The sequence below is a fragment of the Rhinichthys klamathensis genome, unplaced genomic scaffold (assembly GCF_029890125.1).
Source record: "Rhinichthys klamathensis goyatoka isolate OS25496 unplaced genomic scaffold, OSU_Roscu_1.1 h1tg000531l_1, whole genome shotgun sequence".
Taxonomy (NCBI): domain Eukaryota; kingdom Metazoa; phylum Chordata; class Actinopteri; order Cypriniformes; family Leuciscidae; genus Rhinichthys; species Rhinichthys klamathensis.
In genome coordinates, this window is record NW_026607007.1 from 168,552 (window position 1) to 188,443 (window position 19,892).

General features: G+C 39.2%; 1 protein-coding gene across 1 annotated transcript; it reads right to left on the minus strand.

Annotated features, from left to right (window-relative positions):
• Positions 1 to 1,757: 1,757 nt before the first annotated feature.
• Positions 1,758 to 17,446, minus strand: tiprl (TIP41, TOR signaling pathway regulator-like (S. cerevisiae)). Its single transcript, XM_056238717.1, has 7 exons — positions 17,324 to 17,446; positions 6,198 to 6,377; positions 6,020 to 6,119; positions 3,116 to 3,247; positions 2,952 to 3,047; positions 2,819 to 2,881; positions 1,758 to 2,053 (listed from the first exon to the last, which is right to left on the minus strand). The coding sequence occupies exons 1-7, from the start codon at positions 17,434 to 17,436 to the stop codon at positions 1,919 to 1,921; spliced, it is 819 nt and encodes a 272-aa protein (XP_056094692.1). The 5' UTR covers positions 17,437 to 17,446; the 3' UTR covers positions 1,758 to 1,918.
• Between the last annotated feature and the right edge of the window lie 2,446 nt (positions 17,447 to 19,892).

The window sequence follows — 19,892 nt, forward strand, 5'->3', positions numbered from 1 at the left end:
GGTTGCCGACCCCTGCCTTAAGGGCATCCAAGATGTAGGTGTCTTTGTTTCCGCAGTAGTTTCAATTTTGATATTTTTAGGTCAAACCGTTCTTGTCTGTCAGTCATATAATGCAGGTCTATGGTCTCCACCTCAAAGAGCAGCACAGAGAAGTCCAAATTTAAACATGATTTAATGACTCGTAAATGTAAGTACACATTGATGGCCTAAGACACGAAACGAGCGGTTTGTGTGAGAAAACGAACAGTATTTATATAGTTTCTTGTAACGCACAGACCGAAGCGCCGGCGCCCTCAGATCACTTGGACGTGGCTGTGGTTACTAGGGTTGCCAACTGTCCCGAATTAGCCGGGACGTCCCGATTTTTGGGCCTAATTTATTTGTCCCGATCGGGACTTCTCTTGTCCCGATTATTGAGTGCTACGCTGATCTGACTGATACAACAGCAACACAACCCGTAAATTAGTTCAAATCTCCTAGAATCTAGAGCTGCGCATGCGAGACAGAACATTATCCAGATTATTATAACATTATCTAGGAGTTTCCTGGTCGTAAATTGGACATGAACAGGTCATATTTACGGGTGTTTCTCAAGGCTGCGTTTCTCGGCTGTCACGCTGAAGGCCGTCTCAGTTTGAAGGATCCTTCGTTTCGAGTCCTTCATTCGGCCTGTTTTGAAGGATGCATCGGATGTATCCTTCGCGATCCTATCCTTCACCCACAATCCTTTGCACACATTCAAATTCACACAAAAAAAACCTGACGAAAACAGTCAGTACTGAGCCTTTCTGAGTTTATTATGAAAATAATGCTTTCGGACATGAAAGCATGTTATCTTTTGTTGCAGTAAATTAATCACGAACACTAAACTGACAGTAAGCCACTGGGAGACAGACGGCTCCTTCACAGCACTGCATTAATAGACAACCAGTTAACAAAGTTTTAACAGTATTTCCATGCCGTGAGCGTAATCGCTCGGGAGGACAGTAGTTTACAAGCCTCAGAAGTCCCAGACTAACACTCTACTACGGCGAGATCATTTTGATACCCGAGTTTCCGAGTTGGTCGGGTCCTAAACTGTAGACATGGCGGAGGAGAAAACGACTGATGTTCTGTTCTTCATTAGCTTTTCCACAACAGCTGCATCACCATGTCTTGATGAAAAGTTGTAGGGGTGGCAGTGGCTCATGTAGATTGTCTACAAACCAGAAGGTTGGTGGTTCAATCCCCGGTTCCACCTGACCGTGTGTGTGTGTGTGTGGCCTTGTATGGCTGACACCGACGTCGGTGTATGAATGGGTGAATGTGAGGCAATATGTAAAAGCGCATTGGTGGCCATTGGGTCTGTGTAACCGCTATATAAATGCAGTCCATTTACCATTTGATGTTAAAGTAGTGCACATTTATGAATAATCATTCAGATTATTGTATGTTTTACACAGTGAAAATAACCTGTATTTTACAGCAAGCTGACTATCTAGATAGTGTGGTGGTCAATGTTTATATGGTTGTAAGTGAACAGGACGCAACATTTTAATTAAAATTATCTTCAATACATTTAGCCTATAATAAGATTTCCTGGTGTCCTCCATGATTCCGGTTCGTCCTGAGAGCAAAGCCCTTGAAAAGTGGGATACTTCTGATAGCATAAATCATCGAGCTTCTCCAACAGGGAGTTCCTCCTTATTAATGCAAGCTTTAAGTCATTATTTTTCATTTCTCATAACATCTAGACATATTTTCTCAATCCAGTGAAATCATTTAAAGCATTTTAATAAAATCTTCTACAATGACAAACAGATCAAACAAGCATTACATTACAAAGCAGACATTCTGCACCTCACGAAAGTTACAGGATGAGACTCTACAGGACAGTTTCAGAAGTGATCATAACGAGGGTGAACGAGTCTTCCGGTGTTCACTCCCGCCACAGTGGAGACTGTGATGCTCCCGCCGGCGTCTCCGGGAGCTGCAGCTTCTCACACTCGGTGAGCTTCAGGGGCAAATGCTGCGCGATCTCGTTGGGGTCTGTGTAAAGCGCAGGAGGAATGTGCTGCAAAGTCAACAGAGACAAACACACCAGTGTCAGATACAGAATAATGCGACACACACTATTTGCCAGTTTAATCAGTGTTAATAAACTTGTTTGGGCCCGATGACAACGCGTGTTGAAGTGTCCACTATCCTCTCCCTATGGAGGATCCCTATTCCACTCTACAGATAAAGCGTTGTGAAATTTCGGTTCACGTACCAACCCCAAAGTGATCAAATAAAATTCTGTATAAAAATGTATAGGCAAGACAAGTAGTTCGTTTAGGCATGGTCTGTAGAGAATTACAAACCTGCGCACATATATGCAAATGCACATAACTATAGAAATACTTAATGCGCATGTGAACGCCATCAGGTCACAGGTTCGCGTTTAAAGTCTGTTTAGAGAGAACAGTGTCGTCTTAGCGGCCCCTAATTTAATAACAAATGATCATTTCGACGGAAGTGAATCAATCAAAACTAACTTTAGCTGGAAAATAACATTATTCAAGAACCGCTATAAAACCAAAACAATCTCTGTTAACTCAAATTATATGTTTATCTCTGTAAAGCTGCTTTGAAACAATCTACATTGTTAAAAGCGCTATATAAATAAGGATGACTTGACTTGAAACAACATAAGGGCGAGTAAAAGATGACAAAATATATATTTGGATAAATTGTCTTTAATCTCTCTCCGGCTGAGGAGAGAGTCTTGGATGGCCTGAGGGCGAGTAAACCATCAGGAAACTCAAGTATTTCTTGAGTAAGCAGTTAAAGCACTCACCTGAAGATCTGATATTTTACTTTCACGTGTGCTGAATTCTCGAAGCATGTGGTTTCTTCCAGCCTGCAGAACAAAGAAGTTTAAGAACCGCTGAAATCATATTTGAACATTAAAGCATTCAACGCCGTCTTGCCTCGTGATAGAGACGGGTGTCGTTGATCCTGATCATCACTCCATCCACTCGCAGGAAGAACCGCAGCAGGAGGAAGAAGCTGGTGGGCATCACTCTCTGAAAACACACATCGCTTTACCAACCAGTAATGCTGCACATCTGCAGATCAAGCCGAGAACACTCACGATTTTGACACTGATCATAGACACGCCGTGATCATGCAGCTCGTCCTCGAACAGCAGCACGTCCTCGAAGAACTGGATCTGTTCTCGCGCCTTCAGCTTCTCCATGTCGATGCGGTCGGCGGTCGGCATCACCTGGTCACGTCAAGTCTGTTATTTATACTGCGCTTTTACAACACAGAGCGTTTCAGAGCAGCTTTACAGAGATAACAGGAAAATAATGCAACAGAGTTTGTTTCCAGAAGAAAATAGTGTCACAGTCCAGCTTAAGTCAGTTCAGTGATGCTTCATTTCTGATGTAAAAAAGTTATTAATTATATATATATATATATATATATATATATATATATATATATATATATATATATATACACACAGGGCCGGCGGAAGCGCTATGCAAACTGGGCACTTGCCCCCACACCATGACGAGCACCTCAAACTTGATCTGCGATCGACTATACGTTTACATGAAAAACAAATGATCCATTAGTAATCGGATTGACGGCTCAATCGGACTGAAAAACCTTCCTCTAAACACCTTAATCGAGCGGAGTGTTTATTCCTTTTCTAATCCGATGGAGAGAACATATGAACACTTGATCAGATTGAAAACCCAAACTGAAAGGACTGCGCATGTGCGATGTAGAAATAGCTTAATGACGTAGAAATAGCTTAATGACGTAGAAATAGCGTAATGACGTAGAAATAGTGTAATGTAGAAATAGCGTAATGTAGAAATAGCATAATGATGTAGAAATAGCGCAATGACGTAGAAATAGCGTAATGTAGAAATAGCATAATGACGTAGAAATAGCGTAATGTAGAAATAGCATAATGACGTAGAAATAGCTTAATGACAAAGAAATAGCGTAATGACGTAGAAATAGCGTAATGACGTAGAAATAGTGTAATGTAGAAATAGCGTAATGTAGAAATAGCATAATGATGTAGAAATAGCGCAATGACGTAGAAATAGCGTAATGTAGAAATAGCATAATGACGTAGAAATAGCGTAATGTAGAAATAGCATAATGATGTAGAAATAGCGCAATGACATAAATAACGTATAGTAGAAATAGCGTAATGATGTAGAAATAGCGTAATGTAGAAATAGCATAATGATGTAGAAATAGCGTAATGTAGAAATAGCGTAATGATGTAGAAATAGCGCAATGACTAAGAAATAGCGTAATGACGTAGAAATAGCGTAATGACGTAGAAATAGCATAATTAGAAATAGCGTAATGATGTAGAAATAGCATAATTAGAAATAGCGTAATGACGTAGAAATTGCGTAATGACGTAGAAATAGCACAATGACGTAGAAATAGCACAATGACGTAGAAATAGCGCAATGACGTAGAGCGTAATGTAGAAATAGCGTAATGTAGAAATAGCGTAATGACGTAGAAATAGCGAAATGATGTATAAATAGCGCAACGACGTAGAAATAACGTAATGACGTAGAAATAGCGTAATGACGTAGAAATAGCGTAAAGACGTAGAAATAGCGTAAAGACGTAGAAATAGCTTAAAGACGTAGAAATAGCTTAAAGACGTAGAAATAGCGTAAAGACGTAGAAATAGCGTAATGACGTAAAAATAGCGCAATGACGTAGAAATAGCGCAATGACGTAGAGCGTAATGTAGAAATAGCGTAATGTAGAAATAGCGTAATGACGTAGAAATAGCGAAATGATGTATAAATAGCGCAACGACGTAGAAATAACGTAATGACGTAGAAATAGCGTAATGACGTAGAAATAGCGTAAAGACGTAGAAATAGCGTAAAGACGTAGAAATAGCGTAAAGACGTAGAAATAGCGTAATGACGTAGAAATAGCTTAAAGACGTAGGAATAGCGTAATGACGTAGAAATAGCGTAATGACGTAGAAATAGCGTAATGACGTAGAAATAGCGTAATGACGTAGAAATAGCGTAATGACGTAGAAATAGCGCAATGACGTAGAAATAGCGTAATGACGTAGAAATAGCAATAGCGTAATGATGTAGGAATAGCGTAATGACATAGAAATAGCGTAATGATGTAGAAATAGCGTAATGACGTAGAAATAGCGTAATGACGTAGAAATAGCGTAATGACGTGTGATGCGCTGAACGAGCTGTTCCTCCTGTTGAATAAAGTGTCGTATAAACGAGCTCATCCTGTAATCCTCGTTCTCTGCGTGTGTGAAGTGGAGCAGGACGACGGGCACCAGTGCCGCTTCAGACTCTCACACACACACCACTGGGTTTGGACAGTTTTACTGCGTGATGATCAAATATAAGGCAGCACGCCACAACAGCTCATATTATGACCAGAGACGGATATTAAGTCTGCTGTTTAAAACAAATCAAGAATCAATCTAGGAGAATAGTTATTATGCGCAAACATCGGGAAACTCTGTATATTCGTGCAGTGAGCGCACGTCAAAAAATATATTTCGATTTGAAGCTTGTGACTTATAAACACACACATCAACCCGAACACATTATTTAGTGTTCATGTAAACAGTGCATTGGGATTCATCGATCGGAATGAATTCAGTGCGACTGGAAGGTGTGCATGTAAACAGATCGTTTGAATGGATTGGCCGAAATTTCATTTGAGCACGAAATCTGTCGCAAATCGTATTACTCCCAGAAGAGCAGCCGGAGCAAGAGCACTCATTTAAATTGTGAGTCAACTAATTCATTACACCGGTCTTAAGTCAACAGTAGTGGTCAATATGGGATACATTGGCATTTTTTCTCTTAAATACGTGAGCGTAGGGGGCGGCGCTCTGGAGACACCGTGATGTCATCGTCCAGCTCAGTTCAGCTCTCGTATAATGGTGTCGATGCAGCAGAGCAGAATATTGCTGATCATTCTAGCTCTTCTGAGCCAGAGTTAAAGCACAGAATACCTTGATCTGCATGTGCTCTCCCAGTAAAGTCCCTCTGTAGTCGGTTGTGTACGTCCAATCGTAGCGCTTCACCACGTCCTTCGAATGCTCCGAGTCGGCCCTGAACACACACACACACACAGATTCTCCTGCGTCAAAGCCTCTCTTCAGGCGCTCCTGCCAAGCACACACACTATACCTGCTGTCCTGCCACTCCTGGGCACAGGCCACCTTCACCGAGTCCTGCACGTTGTTGACACGTTTGAGCGCGTCGATGGCGTTGAACTCGATCCCGAAGCCGTCGCTGTGCTGAAGGCGCAACACGTTCTCCCCGAACAGCATCTCTGGCAGAGCCGGCATGTGCATCGTCTCCGCCAGCCTGCGACACACACGTCATGAGCTTTCATCATCATCATCATCATCATCATCATCATCATCATCATCAACAACAACATCGTCTCCGCCAGCCTGCGACACACACGTCATGAGCTTATATCATCATCATCATCATCTTCATCATCATCCTGCTCCCATTAATCTGATGTGCTCGTAATAATGTTCAGATACAGCAATGGCTGACTGGCCAGATTACATCATGTGACCCATCTCTCACTCGAACATCAGCTGGGTCTGCGATGAATCACAGTTTAGTTTCGGTTCAGATTTCGGCTTCCAACGATAACGAAAATGTGATAATCAAGATGATCATTGTGCCGCATATTCCTTTAAAGCAGAGTCTTCCACCCCTCCTTAAAGCCCAACCCCCCGTCCCGATCAGCCCGATCGTGTGGCGCGCCTGAGGGGAACGCATGGGACACGCTCTATTCCAACTAGAGTTATTAAAGACATGTCGCTCTATTCCAACTAGAGTTATTAAAGACATGTCGCTCTATTCCAACTAGAGTTATTAAAGACATGTCGCTCTATTCCAACTAGAGTTATTAAAGACATGTCGCTCTATTCCAACTAGAGTTATTAAAGACATGTCGCTCTATTCCAACTAGAGTTATTAAAGACATGTCGCTCTATTCCAACTAGAGTTATTAAAGACATGTCGCTCTATTCCAACTAGAGTTATTAAAGACATGTCGCTCTATTCCAACTAGAGTTATTAAAGACATGTCGCTCTATTCCAACTAGAGTTATTAAAGACATGTCGCTCTATTCCAACTAGAGTTATTAAAGACATGTCGCTCTATTCCAACTAGAGTTATTAAAGACATGTCGCTCTATTCCAACTAGAGTTATTAAAGACATGTCGCTCTATTCCAACTAGAGTTATTAAAGACATGTCGCTCTATTCCAACTAGAGTTACTAAAGACATGTCGCTCTATTCCAACTAGAGTTACTAAAGACATGTCGCTCTATTCCAACTAGAGTTATTAAAGACATGTCGCTCTATTCCAACTAGAGTTATTAAAGACATGTCGCTCTATTCCAACTAGAGTTATTAAAGACATGTCGCTCTATTCCAACTAGAGTTATTAAAGACATGTCGCTCTATTCCAACTAGAGTTATTAAAGACATGTCGCTCTATTCCAACTAGAGTTATTAAAGACATGTCGCTCTATTCCAACTAGAGTTATTAAAGACATGTCGCTCTATTCCAACTAGAGTTATTAAAGACATGTCGCTCTATTCCAACTAGAGTTATTAAAGACATGTCGCTCTATTCCAACTAGAGTTATTAAAGACATGTCGCTCTATTCCAACTAGAGTTATTAAAGACATGTCGCTCTATTCCAACTAGAGTTACTAAAGACATGTCGCTCTATTCCAACTAGAGTTATTAAAGACATGTCGCTCTATTCCAACTAGAGTTATTACTAGAGTTACTAAAGACATGTCGCTCTATTCCAACTAGAGTTATTAAAGACATGTCGCTCTATTCCAACTAGAGTTACTAAAGACATGTCGCTCTATTCCAACTAGAGTTACTAAAGACATGTCGCTCTATTCCAACTAGAGTTACTAAAGACATGTCGCTCTATTCCAACTAGAGTTACTAAAGACATGTCGCTCTATTCCAACTAGAGTTACTAAAGACATGTCGCTCTATTCCAACTAGAGTTATTAAAGACATGTCGCTCTATTCCAACTAGAGTTATTAAAGACATGTCGCTCTATTCCAACTAGAGTTACTAAAGACATGTCGCTCTATTCCAACTAGAGTTACTAAAGACATGTCGCTCTATTCCAACTAGAGTTACTAAAGACATGTCGCTCTATTCCAACTAGAGTTATTAAAGACATGTCGCTCTATTCCAACTAGAGTTATTAAAGACATGTCGCTCTATTCCAACTAGAGTTATTAAAGACATGTCGCTCTATTCCAACTAGAGTTATTAAAGACATGTCGCTCTATTCCAACTAGAGTTATTAAAGACATGTCGCTCTATTCCAACTAGAGTTATTAAAGACATGTCGCTCTATTCCAACTAGAGTTATTAAAGACATGTCGCTCTATTCCAACTAGAGTTATTAAAGACATGTCGCTCTATTCCAACTAGAGTTATTAAAGACATGTCGCTCTATTCCAACTAGAGTTACTAAAGACATGTCGCTCTATTCCAACTAGAGTTATTAAAGACATGTCGCTCTATTCCAACTAGAGTTACTAAAGACATGTCGCTCTATTCCAACTAGAGTTACTAAAGCAGGGTTCCTACACATTTTCCATTTCAAAATTCCATACTTTTCCAGACTCAAATTTCCAAACCTCTTCTGTAGATTTTCAGACCGTATTTAAAGTGCCCCTATTATGCTTTTTCGGATATTCCCTTTCATGCAATGTGTAATGCAGCTTACTGCAAAGTTACGAAGACAAAAGAGCACACGTAAAATAAAGTTAATGTTTCTAAAAAAGAAAGAATCGACTCTGACCCGCCTAAACAAGTAGTCAGGAATTTGAATCTTCCGTGAGGGCTACACGTCACTGGGTAACACATTTGCCTAATACCCACAACCAGTGGTTAAAGTGGGATTTGGCAGGTGCCAGGTGGGGGAACCCTCAAATTTTGCGTAGGTGCAACAGGGAAAAATTACTCACCGTAGGACAACATATTGAGTATCGTGGTATAGCAATACTTTTTGGGACAAGAGTGTGACTGTGGCACCACGTATCACACTTATTGACTTGATATTTTAATGGTTTTATTTTGGTCCATCAACACTGATATGATGACTATACTATATGTTAAAATTGCTGAACACTGGGACAAAAATTTAGCCCTGGCACTCTAGCCACCCCCCTCACGGCCCCACTCACACAGACATGTGCATTTAGATGTTAGGTAGTTAGGGGGGTTGGGGGGTATGCTCCCCCGAGAAAATTTTGATTTCTCTGACCTACATTTGTGCAATTTAAGACTTTTGAAGGCCAAAACAATGGATAACAAATAGCTTTAAAACCATGTCAGTGCGGGCATTAGATTATTTGTCAATACCTGCTCTCTCCTCATCTTCATCTTTCTTTTTCTCTCAGTCTCCTTATCCTGCCCTATTTCTACCTAAACCCCCTGAACTTTGACTGATAGTCTTTTCATTTTCATCTGTGTCAGTGAAGAAAGTAAACATAGGCTCAACTGATATTTATATGTTTTATTAATCATTTTCTTAGATAAGTTAATTTACTCAAGGCTACCAGGTTAGTATTGCCAATAGGAACCTTCTACAAGCTTTGGAATTTGAAAAGTAATTTTAAATAATACAAATTATAGGCTACGTTTAACGCAGTTGGTGGAATTGGCAGACGTTCCCTTAAGGCCCGTTCACACCAAGCACGATAACTATAAAGATAACGATAAAGATAACTGTATATGCGTCCACACCAACGACTGATAACGGTCTTTTTATTCTAAGCACGCACGCGCCCGCGCTGCGGTTTCAAAGTAGACCTTTAAATTAGAATGGATTCTGATTGGCTGTCAGTGTTTTATCGTTCGACAGCTGGAAAAAAAAATCGTTCTGAAAGTGATCCCAACGATATCGTTCCTCATATCTTTATCGTTATAGTTGTGGTGTGAACTCTGTTATTCTTTAATATGGAGAACGATTTTTAGAATTATATCTTTATCGTTATCTTTATAGTTATCGTGCTTGGTGTGAACGGCCTTTAGGCCTCATGCGTTGTGGAAACGCATCAAAGCATTCTCAGGTATAAATATGCAGCATTAATGCACATAGGTGATTTTGAACGAATATTTAATGTCGATATACAATGGTTACATAATGTTAAAACTATACCTGCTATTGATATCTTTGTAAGACTGCCGACCCTATAGAACAGTGGCAAGGGAAACCAAATATCTGGCGAAATATCGAACCTAAAACTAACTTTACTATGATCGCTCGCGTTCGGACAATTCGTTTGAGAATCATTGAAAAATGTGGTGATGTACAATGTATATTATGAGAAAATGAAAGCAATTGTTGTAGGAGATCTCCAAAGCAAAATTAGTATTTTCACCAAAAAAAAAATGGTTTTAAAACAGTTATTTATATATTTCGCTGCAGTGTCAGTAGGAAATTTTAGTTTGCATTTCCAAACATTATTTTGCCATTGTAATAATCCAGTGAGCTTTTTATATAAGGAGTCTGACAACAGCTAGTGCTCCACACGTAGATCTGATCTCAGCTTCATCGAGTCCATCTGCGATTACATGAAGAAACAGAAAAAAACTACTAAATCCAGAAGAACTGTGGCAACGTCTCCAAGACTCTTGAAGAAATCTTCCTGAAAAGCTATATGCAAGTGTACCAGGACAACAGCTGTTTTAAACGCAAAGGATGGTCCCACCAAATATTGATTTGATTCAGTTTATAGAAGCTAATTGATAAATAATCTATGTATGACATTATTTTGGAAAGCATCCTCACTTTACAGCATATTTACACAAGTGCCTAAAACGTCTCACAGTACTGTACGTTTGCAGGAAGGTTTCAAGCATCTTGGAGACATTGCTGCAGTTCTTCTGGATTTAGTCTAAATTTCTTCTGTTTCTTCATATAATCACAGACAGACTCGATTATGGAGAGATCAGATCATACCGGCTCTTGTCACTCCTTGTGCAAACAAAAAAATCTCACTGGATTATTACCATTAATGGCAAAATGAATGTTTGGAAATGTAAGCTGACATACTACAGAAAAATATATAAATAACTGGCTTATAACCTGCATTTTTGCATGATGAAAAAGTGCACCTTGAATTCATTCAGTCATTTTTGACAATGACTAAATAGCTGCCTTGAAAACACACTTCTTGTATGATAAATTTGTTTTCATTAAATTCTTAATTTATTATTATAGAAAACTAAATAGGGTCAATAGTCTGGAAATGCAAATATTTTTCCATACTCTGCTTTCTGTTTTCCATACTTTTCCAGACCTGGAAATTACTCAAATCAAATTCCATACTTTTCCAAACTGCGTAGGAACCCTGCTAAAGACATGTCGCTCTATTCCAACTAGAGTTATTAAAGACATGTCGCTCTATTCCAACTAGAGTTATTAAAGACATGTCGCTCTATTCCAACTAGAGTTACTAAAGACATGTCGCTCTATTCCAACTAGAGTTACTAAAGACATGTCGCTCTATTCCAACTAGAGTTATTAAAGACATGTCGCTCTATTCCAACTAGAGTTATTAAAGACATGTCGCTCTATTCCAACTAGAGTTACTAAAGACATGTCGCTCTATTCCAACTAGAGTTACTAAAGACATGTCGCTCTATTCCAACTAGAGTTATTAAAGACATGTCGCTCTATTCCAACTAGAGTTATTAAAGACATGTCGCTCTATTCCAACTAGAGTTACTAAAGACATGTCGCTCTATTCCAACTAGAGTTACTAAAGACATGTCGCTCTATTCCAACTAGAGTTACTAAAGACATGTCGCTCTATTCCAACTAGAGTTACTAAAGACATGTCGCTCTATTCCAACTAGAGTTACTAAAGACATGTCGCTCTATTCCAACTAGAGTTATTAAAGACATGTCGCTCTATTCCAACTAGAGTTACTAAAGACATGTCGCTCTATTCCAACTAGAGTTATTAAAGACATGTCGCTCTATTCCAACTAGAGTTATTAAAGACATGTCGCTCTATTCCAACTAGAGTTACTAAAGACATGTCGCTCTATTCCAACTAGAGTTATTAAAGACATGTCGCTCTATTCCAACTAGAGTTACTAAAGACATGTCGCTCTATTCCAACTAGAGTTACTAAAGACATGTCGCTCTATTCCAACTAGAGTTATTAAAGACATGTCGCTCTATTCCAACTAGAGTTACTAAAGACATGTCGCTCTATTCCAACTAGAGTTACTAAAGACATGTCGCTCTATTCCAACTAGAGTTACTAAAGACATGTCGCTCTATTCCAACTAGAGTTACTAAAGACATGTCGCTCTATTCCAACTAGAGTTACTAAAGACATGTCGCTCTATTCCAACTAGAGTTACTAAAGACATGTCGCTCTATTCCAACTAGAGTTACTAAAGACATGTCGCTCTATTCCAACTAGAGTTATTAAAGACATGTCGCTCTATTCCAACTAGAGTTACTAAAGACATGTCGCTCTATTCCAACTAGAGTTACTAAAGACATGTCGCTCTATTCCAACTAGAGTTACTAAAGACATGTCGCTCTATTCCAACTAGAGTTATTAAAGACATGTCGCTCTATTCCAACTAGAGTTACTAAAGACATGTCGCTCTATTCCAACTAGAGTTATTAAAGACATGTCGCTCTATTCCAACTAGAGTTATTAAAGACACGCTCTATTCCAACTAGAGTTATTAAAGACATGTCGCTCTATTCCAACTAGAGTTATTAAAGACATGTCGCTCTATTCCAACTAGAGTTACTAAAGACATGTCGCTCTATTCCAACTAGAGTTATTAAAGACATGTCGCTCTATTCCAACTAGAGTTATTAAAGACATGTCGCTCTATTCCAACTAGAGTTACTAAAGACATGTCGCTCTATTCCAACTAGAGTTACTAAAGACATGTCGCTCTATTCCAACTAGAGTTATTAAAGACATGTCGCTCTATTCCAACTAGAGTTATTAAAGACATGTCGCTCTATTCCAACTAGAGTTATTAAAGACATGTCGCTCTATTCCAACTAGAGTTACTAAAGACATGTCGCTCTATTCCAACTAGAGTTACTAAAGACATGTCGCTCTATTCCAACTAGAGTTATTAAAGACATGTCGCTCTATTCCAACTAGAGTTATTAAAGACATGTCGCTCTATTCCAACTAGAGTTATTAAAGACATGTCGCTCTATTCCAACTAGAGTTACTAAAGACATGTCGCTCTATTCCAACTAGAGTTATTAAAGACATGTCGCTCTATTCCAACTAGAGTTATTAAAGACATGTCGCTCTATTCCAACTAGAGTTACTAAAGACATGTCGCTCTATTCCAACTAGAGTTATTAAAGACATGTCGCTCTATTCCAACTAGAGTTATTAAAGACATGTCGCTCTATTCCAACTAGAGTTACTAAAGACATGTCGCTCTATTCCAACTAGAGTTACTAAAGACATGTCGCTCTATTCCAACTAGTTATTAAAGACATGTCGCTCTATTCCAACTAGAGTTATTAAAGACATGTCGCTCTATTCCAACTAGAGTTACTAAAGACATGTCGCTCTATTCCAACTAGTTATTAAAGACATGTCGCTCTATTCCAACTAGAGTTATTAAAGACATGTCGCTCTATTCCAACTAGAGTTATTAAAGACATGTCGCTCTATTCCAACTAGTTATTAAAGACATGTCGCTCTATTCCAACTAGAGTTATTAAAGACATGTCGCTCTATTCCAACTAGAGTTATTAAAGACATGTCGCTCTATTCCAACTAGAGTTATTAAAGACATGTCGCTCTATTCCAACTAGAGTTATTAAAGACATGTCGCTCTATTCCAACTAGAGTTACTAAAGACATGTCGCTCTATTCCAACTAGAGTTACTAAAGACATGTCGCTCTATTCCAACTAGAGTTATTAAAGACATGTCGCTCTATTCCAACTAGAGTTATTAAAGACATGTCGCTCTATTCCAACTAGAGTTATTAAAGACATGTCGCTCTATTCCAACTAGAGTTATTAAAGACATGTCGCTCTATTCCAACTAGAGTTACTAAAGACATGTCGCTCTATTCCAACTAGAGTTATTAAAGACATGTCGCTCTATTCCAACTAGAGTTATTAAAGACATGTCGCTCTATTCCAACTAGAGTTACTAAAGACATGTCGCTCTATTCCAACTAGAGTTATTAAAGACATGTCGCTCTATTCCAACTAGAGTTATTAAAGACATGTCGCTCTATTCCAACTAGAGTTACTAAAGACATGTCGCTCTATTCCAACTAGAGTTATTAAAGACATGTCGCTCTATTCCAACTAGAGTTATTAAAGACATGTCGCTCTATTCCAACTAGAGTTACTAAAGACATGTCGCTCTATTCCAACTAGTTACTAAAGACATGTCGCTCTATTCCAACTAGAGTTACTAAAGACATGTCGCTCTATTCCAACTAGAGTTACTAAAGACATGTCGCTCTATTCCAACTAGAGTTACTAAAGACATGTCGCTCTATTCCAACTAGAGTTATTAAAGACATGTCGCTCTATTCCAACTAGAGTTATTAAAGACATGTCGCTCTATTCCAACTAGAGTTACTAAAGACATGTCGCTCTATTCCAACTAGAGTTATTAAAGACATGTCGCTCTATTCCAACTAGAGTTACTAAAGACATGTCGCTCTATTCCAACTAGAGTTATTAAAGACATGTCGCTCTATTCCAACTAGAGTTATTAAAGACATGTCGCTCTATTCCAACTAGAGTTACTAAAGACATGTCGCTCTATTCCAACTAGAGTTATTAAAGACATGTCGCTCTATTCCAACTAGAGTTATTAAAGACATGTCGCTCTATTCCAACTAGAGTTACTAAAGACATGTCGCTCTATTCCAACTAGAGTTACTAAAGACATGTCGCTCTATTCCAACTAGAGTTATTAAAGACATGTCGCTCTATTCCAACTAGAGTTACTAAAGACATGTCGCTCTATTCCAACTAGAGTTACTAAAGACATGTCGCTCTATTCCAACTAGTTATTAAAGACATGTCGCTCTATTCCAACTAGAGTTACTAAAGACATGTCGCTCTATTCCAACTAGAGTTACTAAAGACATGTCGCTCTATTCCAACTAGAGTTACTAAAGACATGTCGCTCTATTCCAACTAGAGTTATTAAAGACATGTCGCTCTATTCCAACTAGAGTTACTAAAGACATGTCGCTCTATTCCAACTAGAGTTACTAAAGACATGTCGCTCTATTCCAACTAGAGTTATTAAAGACATGTCGCTCTATTCCAACTAGAGTTATTAAAGACATGTCGCTCTATTCCAACTAGAGTTATTAAAGACATGTCGCTCTATTCCAACTAGAGTTATTAAAGACATGTCGCTCTATTCCAACTAGAGTTATTAAAGACATGTCGCTCTATTCCAACTAGAGTTATTAGGGATGTAACGATTCACTCATCTCACGATGCGATACGATTCACGATACTGGTTTCACGATACGATTTTCTCACGATTTTTTTAACAAATGCGATTTAAGACAAAAGTGTCCGTTTTATTATTTCTCAGACAAAATGCTGCACATTTCTTTTTAATTTAAAATATATTTGTCAAATAATAAAACTACATTAAAAAAATTCCCTTCAAGGTTGTTTCAACTCAGTCTTTCTGTCTGTTTGGTCAAGAGGCTGGACACTGGTACCTTCGCACACTATGTAAAAGACTGTGTAAAATTAGTAGTACCAGATTGACAGGGGTTTTACATTGTAATAAAGGCAAGATTCTAATTTTGTTATAATTTGTATCATTACACTAGTAAGAGTAAAAAAAAAACACATTTAGAGAAAGAGATAGTAAAATAAATACAACACCTGGTTGCCACGGAAACACTGATGCACCTTGTGATCTCCGTGGCTCTCGCAATTGTAGTATTAATGACTTTTACATGAAAACGGAGGTGACTGGTGTTACTCACGGTGGTGGTGATTATTATTAGTCTACGGAAAGTCAAAATGCCGCCACACCTCCGATTTGAATGAGTCAACGTCAACATCTACGCTTGCCGTCGCCAAAGCCATGTCTACTGTTTGACGGCACGTGCACACCAGTCTATGGCACACACTGGTGCGGCGCGAGCGGAGCAAACCGAGCGTTTTCAGTTCATTCCTATGGAAGTTGAGCTTGGCTCACACAAGATCAAGTTCCATGAATGAAGTGAAAACACTCGCTAGCTTCACGCCAGTGTGTGCTCGCTGCTATTGTGCTATTGTAAAGCGAGGTTCACAACTTCACAGTAGGCTATAGTAAACGCGCCCTGCTGTTTAAAACGTGTATCGCGATTCGTTTAACATTTCAACCGACTTGAATCGTCACACATTTTTATCGATTTTCAACCGGTTGCGAGTGAATCGTTACATCCCTAAGAGTTATTAAAGACATGTCGCTCTATTCCAACTAGAGTTATTAAAGACATGTCGCTCTATTCCAACTAGAGTTATTAAAGACATGTCGCTCTATTCCAACTAGAGTTATTAAAGACATGTCGCTCTATTCCAACTAGAGTTATTAAAGACACGCTCTATTCCAACTAGAGTTATTAAAGCGCATTAAACTGCGAAAGATGTGCTTTCTGTGAGACGGAGCGGGACACGGACGAGCAAAGAATACGCCTCAACCTCAAACACACACACAAATATCTCAATGTCCATATCCGTCTTTAATAAGAATCAATGCATATTTAATTCATACACTATGCAGTGATCTAAAGTTTAACTCCGGGTTTAATGACTATTTTGACAACTGATTATTTAATGCAATACAGTGTTTTAAATTGTGAAAATCAATAAGGCAAGGCAAGTTTATTTATATAGCACATTTCATACACAATGGTAATTCAAAGTGCTTTACATAGAGGAAATTAAAATAATCAAAAGAAATAATAAGAGATTATAAAGTCATCATATTAAAGGGCCAGTACACCCAAAAATAACAATTCTGTCACCATTTACTCACCCTGAATTTGTTCCAAACCTGTATGAGTTTCTTTCTTCTGCTGTACACACAAATTAGTATTTTTTCTGCATGCTATATGAGTGAATGGAGCCCCTTTGCCTACTAACATTCTTCAAAATATCTCCCAGAACAGTTTGGAACAACATGAGAGTGAGTAAATGATGGCAGAATCTCAGTTAAAACTCATTTCTCCAGCATCCCTCACCTCTCGATATCTTTGGACTTCATGATGTGAGTCCTGACGGCGGTGACGGTCCACGGGCCGAACCGGAAGTCCTGTTTGCTGCTCTGAAACCCTTGAGGAATCACTGAAGACATCCTGCAGACCAGCTAATGTCTGAGAAAGAGCAGCGACTGAAACCCACGTCTCTTTACTTCATTAGCAGAATCGCGACCATAGACTGTAGAAACTGCATGCTCTAAAATGTTTTTGAATGTAAGGATTAATCTGGACTCAAAATCAAACTTAAGATTCGCAGTTAGTTAAACGCTCTTTTATAGTTCAGTTGATTAAAGCAGACCAAAACTGGCACACATACATCAATTACGTTAAGACTGTTCACAACACAGAAGTAAAACCATTAATAAAAGCGAATACGAGCATAATTCACTCTCACCTCGCATCCGTTTCCATGTATGCATAGAGCGCAACCTCCAATTCCTCCCGGTGTCGCGCGAACAGCAGCCGATGATTCCGGTTCCGGCAGTGGACAACAAGTCCTATCTATTTAACTGGGGAACCCTGACATCTCAGAACCTGCTTGCCGAACTCCCAACTAAATTACATATTTCAAATCAGCAACAAAATCTGACACAAACTGTACCATAACCTTTATTGCTTAAGCTCCAATTACGCAAATAAATAAATACATAAATATTTATTTAAGTAACAACATTCATTCCATTAACAAAAATCCTACTGACATTTGAAATTAACAATAAGTAAAACAATTGACTTTGTACGAGGGACATCGAGTATTGACATTAAAACAGACAATACATAACATTATTACATCATAAATAAATAAATATATAAAAAGGAAAGAAAGGCAAAGAAATATTTAGTTTTTTGTTTTGACTCAAGTAGGGGGATAGAAAGATCTCATTTAAACATGGGTTAGAAACATGGGTTTAATATCTGGAATGTTTGAATTGCCTTTGTTTCTTTTAAATGTACATAGGGAATCAGCAAGACTTTTTAATTCAGAGCAAAAGACAAAAAAAAATTGGTTTCGAAGCTGTAAATTTAGATTTGTGGATATGACCTTTTCCAAGCAAGCACATGATTGTGACTGCGTTATCTAAAAGAACAGAACCAGTGTTAGAAAGCAAGAATAAGACCATTTCTTCTGTAATATCAAAAAGGGTATTAAAGGGTTATTTCAAAACTGAAATCTCTGTCCAAAATGATACTGTGAATCTAAAAAACAAATGAAGCACAGATTTATTTTCAGATCCACAAAAAGAATATTCTGGTTGAATATCCATAAACTTAGATAAAAATAACTTACAGGGGTACAATTTGTGAAGGATTTTTATATGAATTTCTTTAACCTTATTTGGTATTACAAAGTTATTATGAGCAGACCATGTGTTACACAAATATAAGGAAGGATAAAAAACTTCCATAAGGCCATTGCTTTAGGAGCAATACTGCTCATAGAGATTAATATTTTTCTTATATAAATATTATTGCATGTTTTATCTAACAAATCAATTCCACCTATCATTAAACAGGGAGTTTCGTCCTTTAATGGAGAGTTTTATACGGATGATGTAATAAGATGTAGAAGCTTAGGTGATTTACCTTTAATTATCCTCAAAAACTCAATATGCGTAATATTAATATTGTTTTCCTTAGGCAAGGCAAGGCAAGTTTATTTATATAGCACATTTCATACACAATGGTAATTCAAAGTGCTTTACATAGAAGAAATTAAAATAATCAAAACAAATAAGAATAATTAAAACAGTTTAGAATAAAAAATAAAATAAAGTACAGTAAAAACAGTCGGACGAACAGTGGCACAGTGCTCATTCAGTAAATGCATAGCTAAACAGATGTGTTTTGAGTATTAATTTGAATGTGACTACTGTAGGAGCACATCTGATCTCCTCTGGAAGCTGTTCCAGCACATCTGATCTCCTCTGGAAGCTGTTCCAGCACATCTGATCTCCTCTGGAAGCTGTTCCAGCTAATCTGATCTCCTCTGGAAGCTGTTCCTGCACATCTGATCTCCTCTGGAAGCTGTTCCTGCACATCTGATCTCCTCTGGAAGCTGTTCCTGCACATCTGATCTCCTCTGGAAGCTGTTCCAGCTCATCTGATCTCCTCTGGAAGCTGTTCCAGCACATCTGATCTCCTCTGGATGCTATCGATCGGAGCCTCCGGGCCCCGCGGCTGGAGCGTCGTAGGCCCGTCCCGGGCCTCCGTCCTCCTAAACGCAGACCGTCCTTCTCGTCCCGTCTCCCCTCTCTCCTTTCGGGGAGAGGCCTCCGTCTTCCCCTCGGGGGAGGGCGGCGCCTCGTCGCTCCGAGGTCCCGGGTGTCCTCCTCCGCGGCTGCCGGTGCCTCAAAACCACCGCTGCCCGCGCGAGGAGACCTCACCCGCCTCGGTCGGCGGACGTCGTCGTGGGGGTCTCGCTCGCACCCTGGGGAGGGAGGGGGTCGGCGGGTCGGGAACGTGGGACGCCCCTAGGTCGCCGGCCAGTCTCCGGGTCCGCCCCGGGGCGGCCGCTTCCAAAAACCCCAGCTTCGACCTCAGATCAGGCGAG

What these genes read in the sequence shown, in the direction of transcription:
- tiprl (XM_056238717.1), bottom strand. Translation starts at nt 17,436, where the DNA reads ATGTCTTCAGTGATTCCTCAAGGGTTTCAGAGCAGCAAACAGGACTTC. An exon ending in AAGTCCAAAGATATCGAGAG is followed by an intron (nt 6,378 to 17,323) that starts GTGAGGGATGCT and finishes TGTGTGTCGCAG; the next exon opens with GCTGGCGGAGACGATGCACA. An exon ending in CTATGATCAGTGTCAAAATC is followed by an intron (nt 3,048 to 3,115) that starts GTGAGTGTTCTC and finishes GTGTGTTTTCAG; the next exon opens with AGAGTGATGCCCACCAGCTT.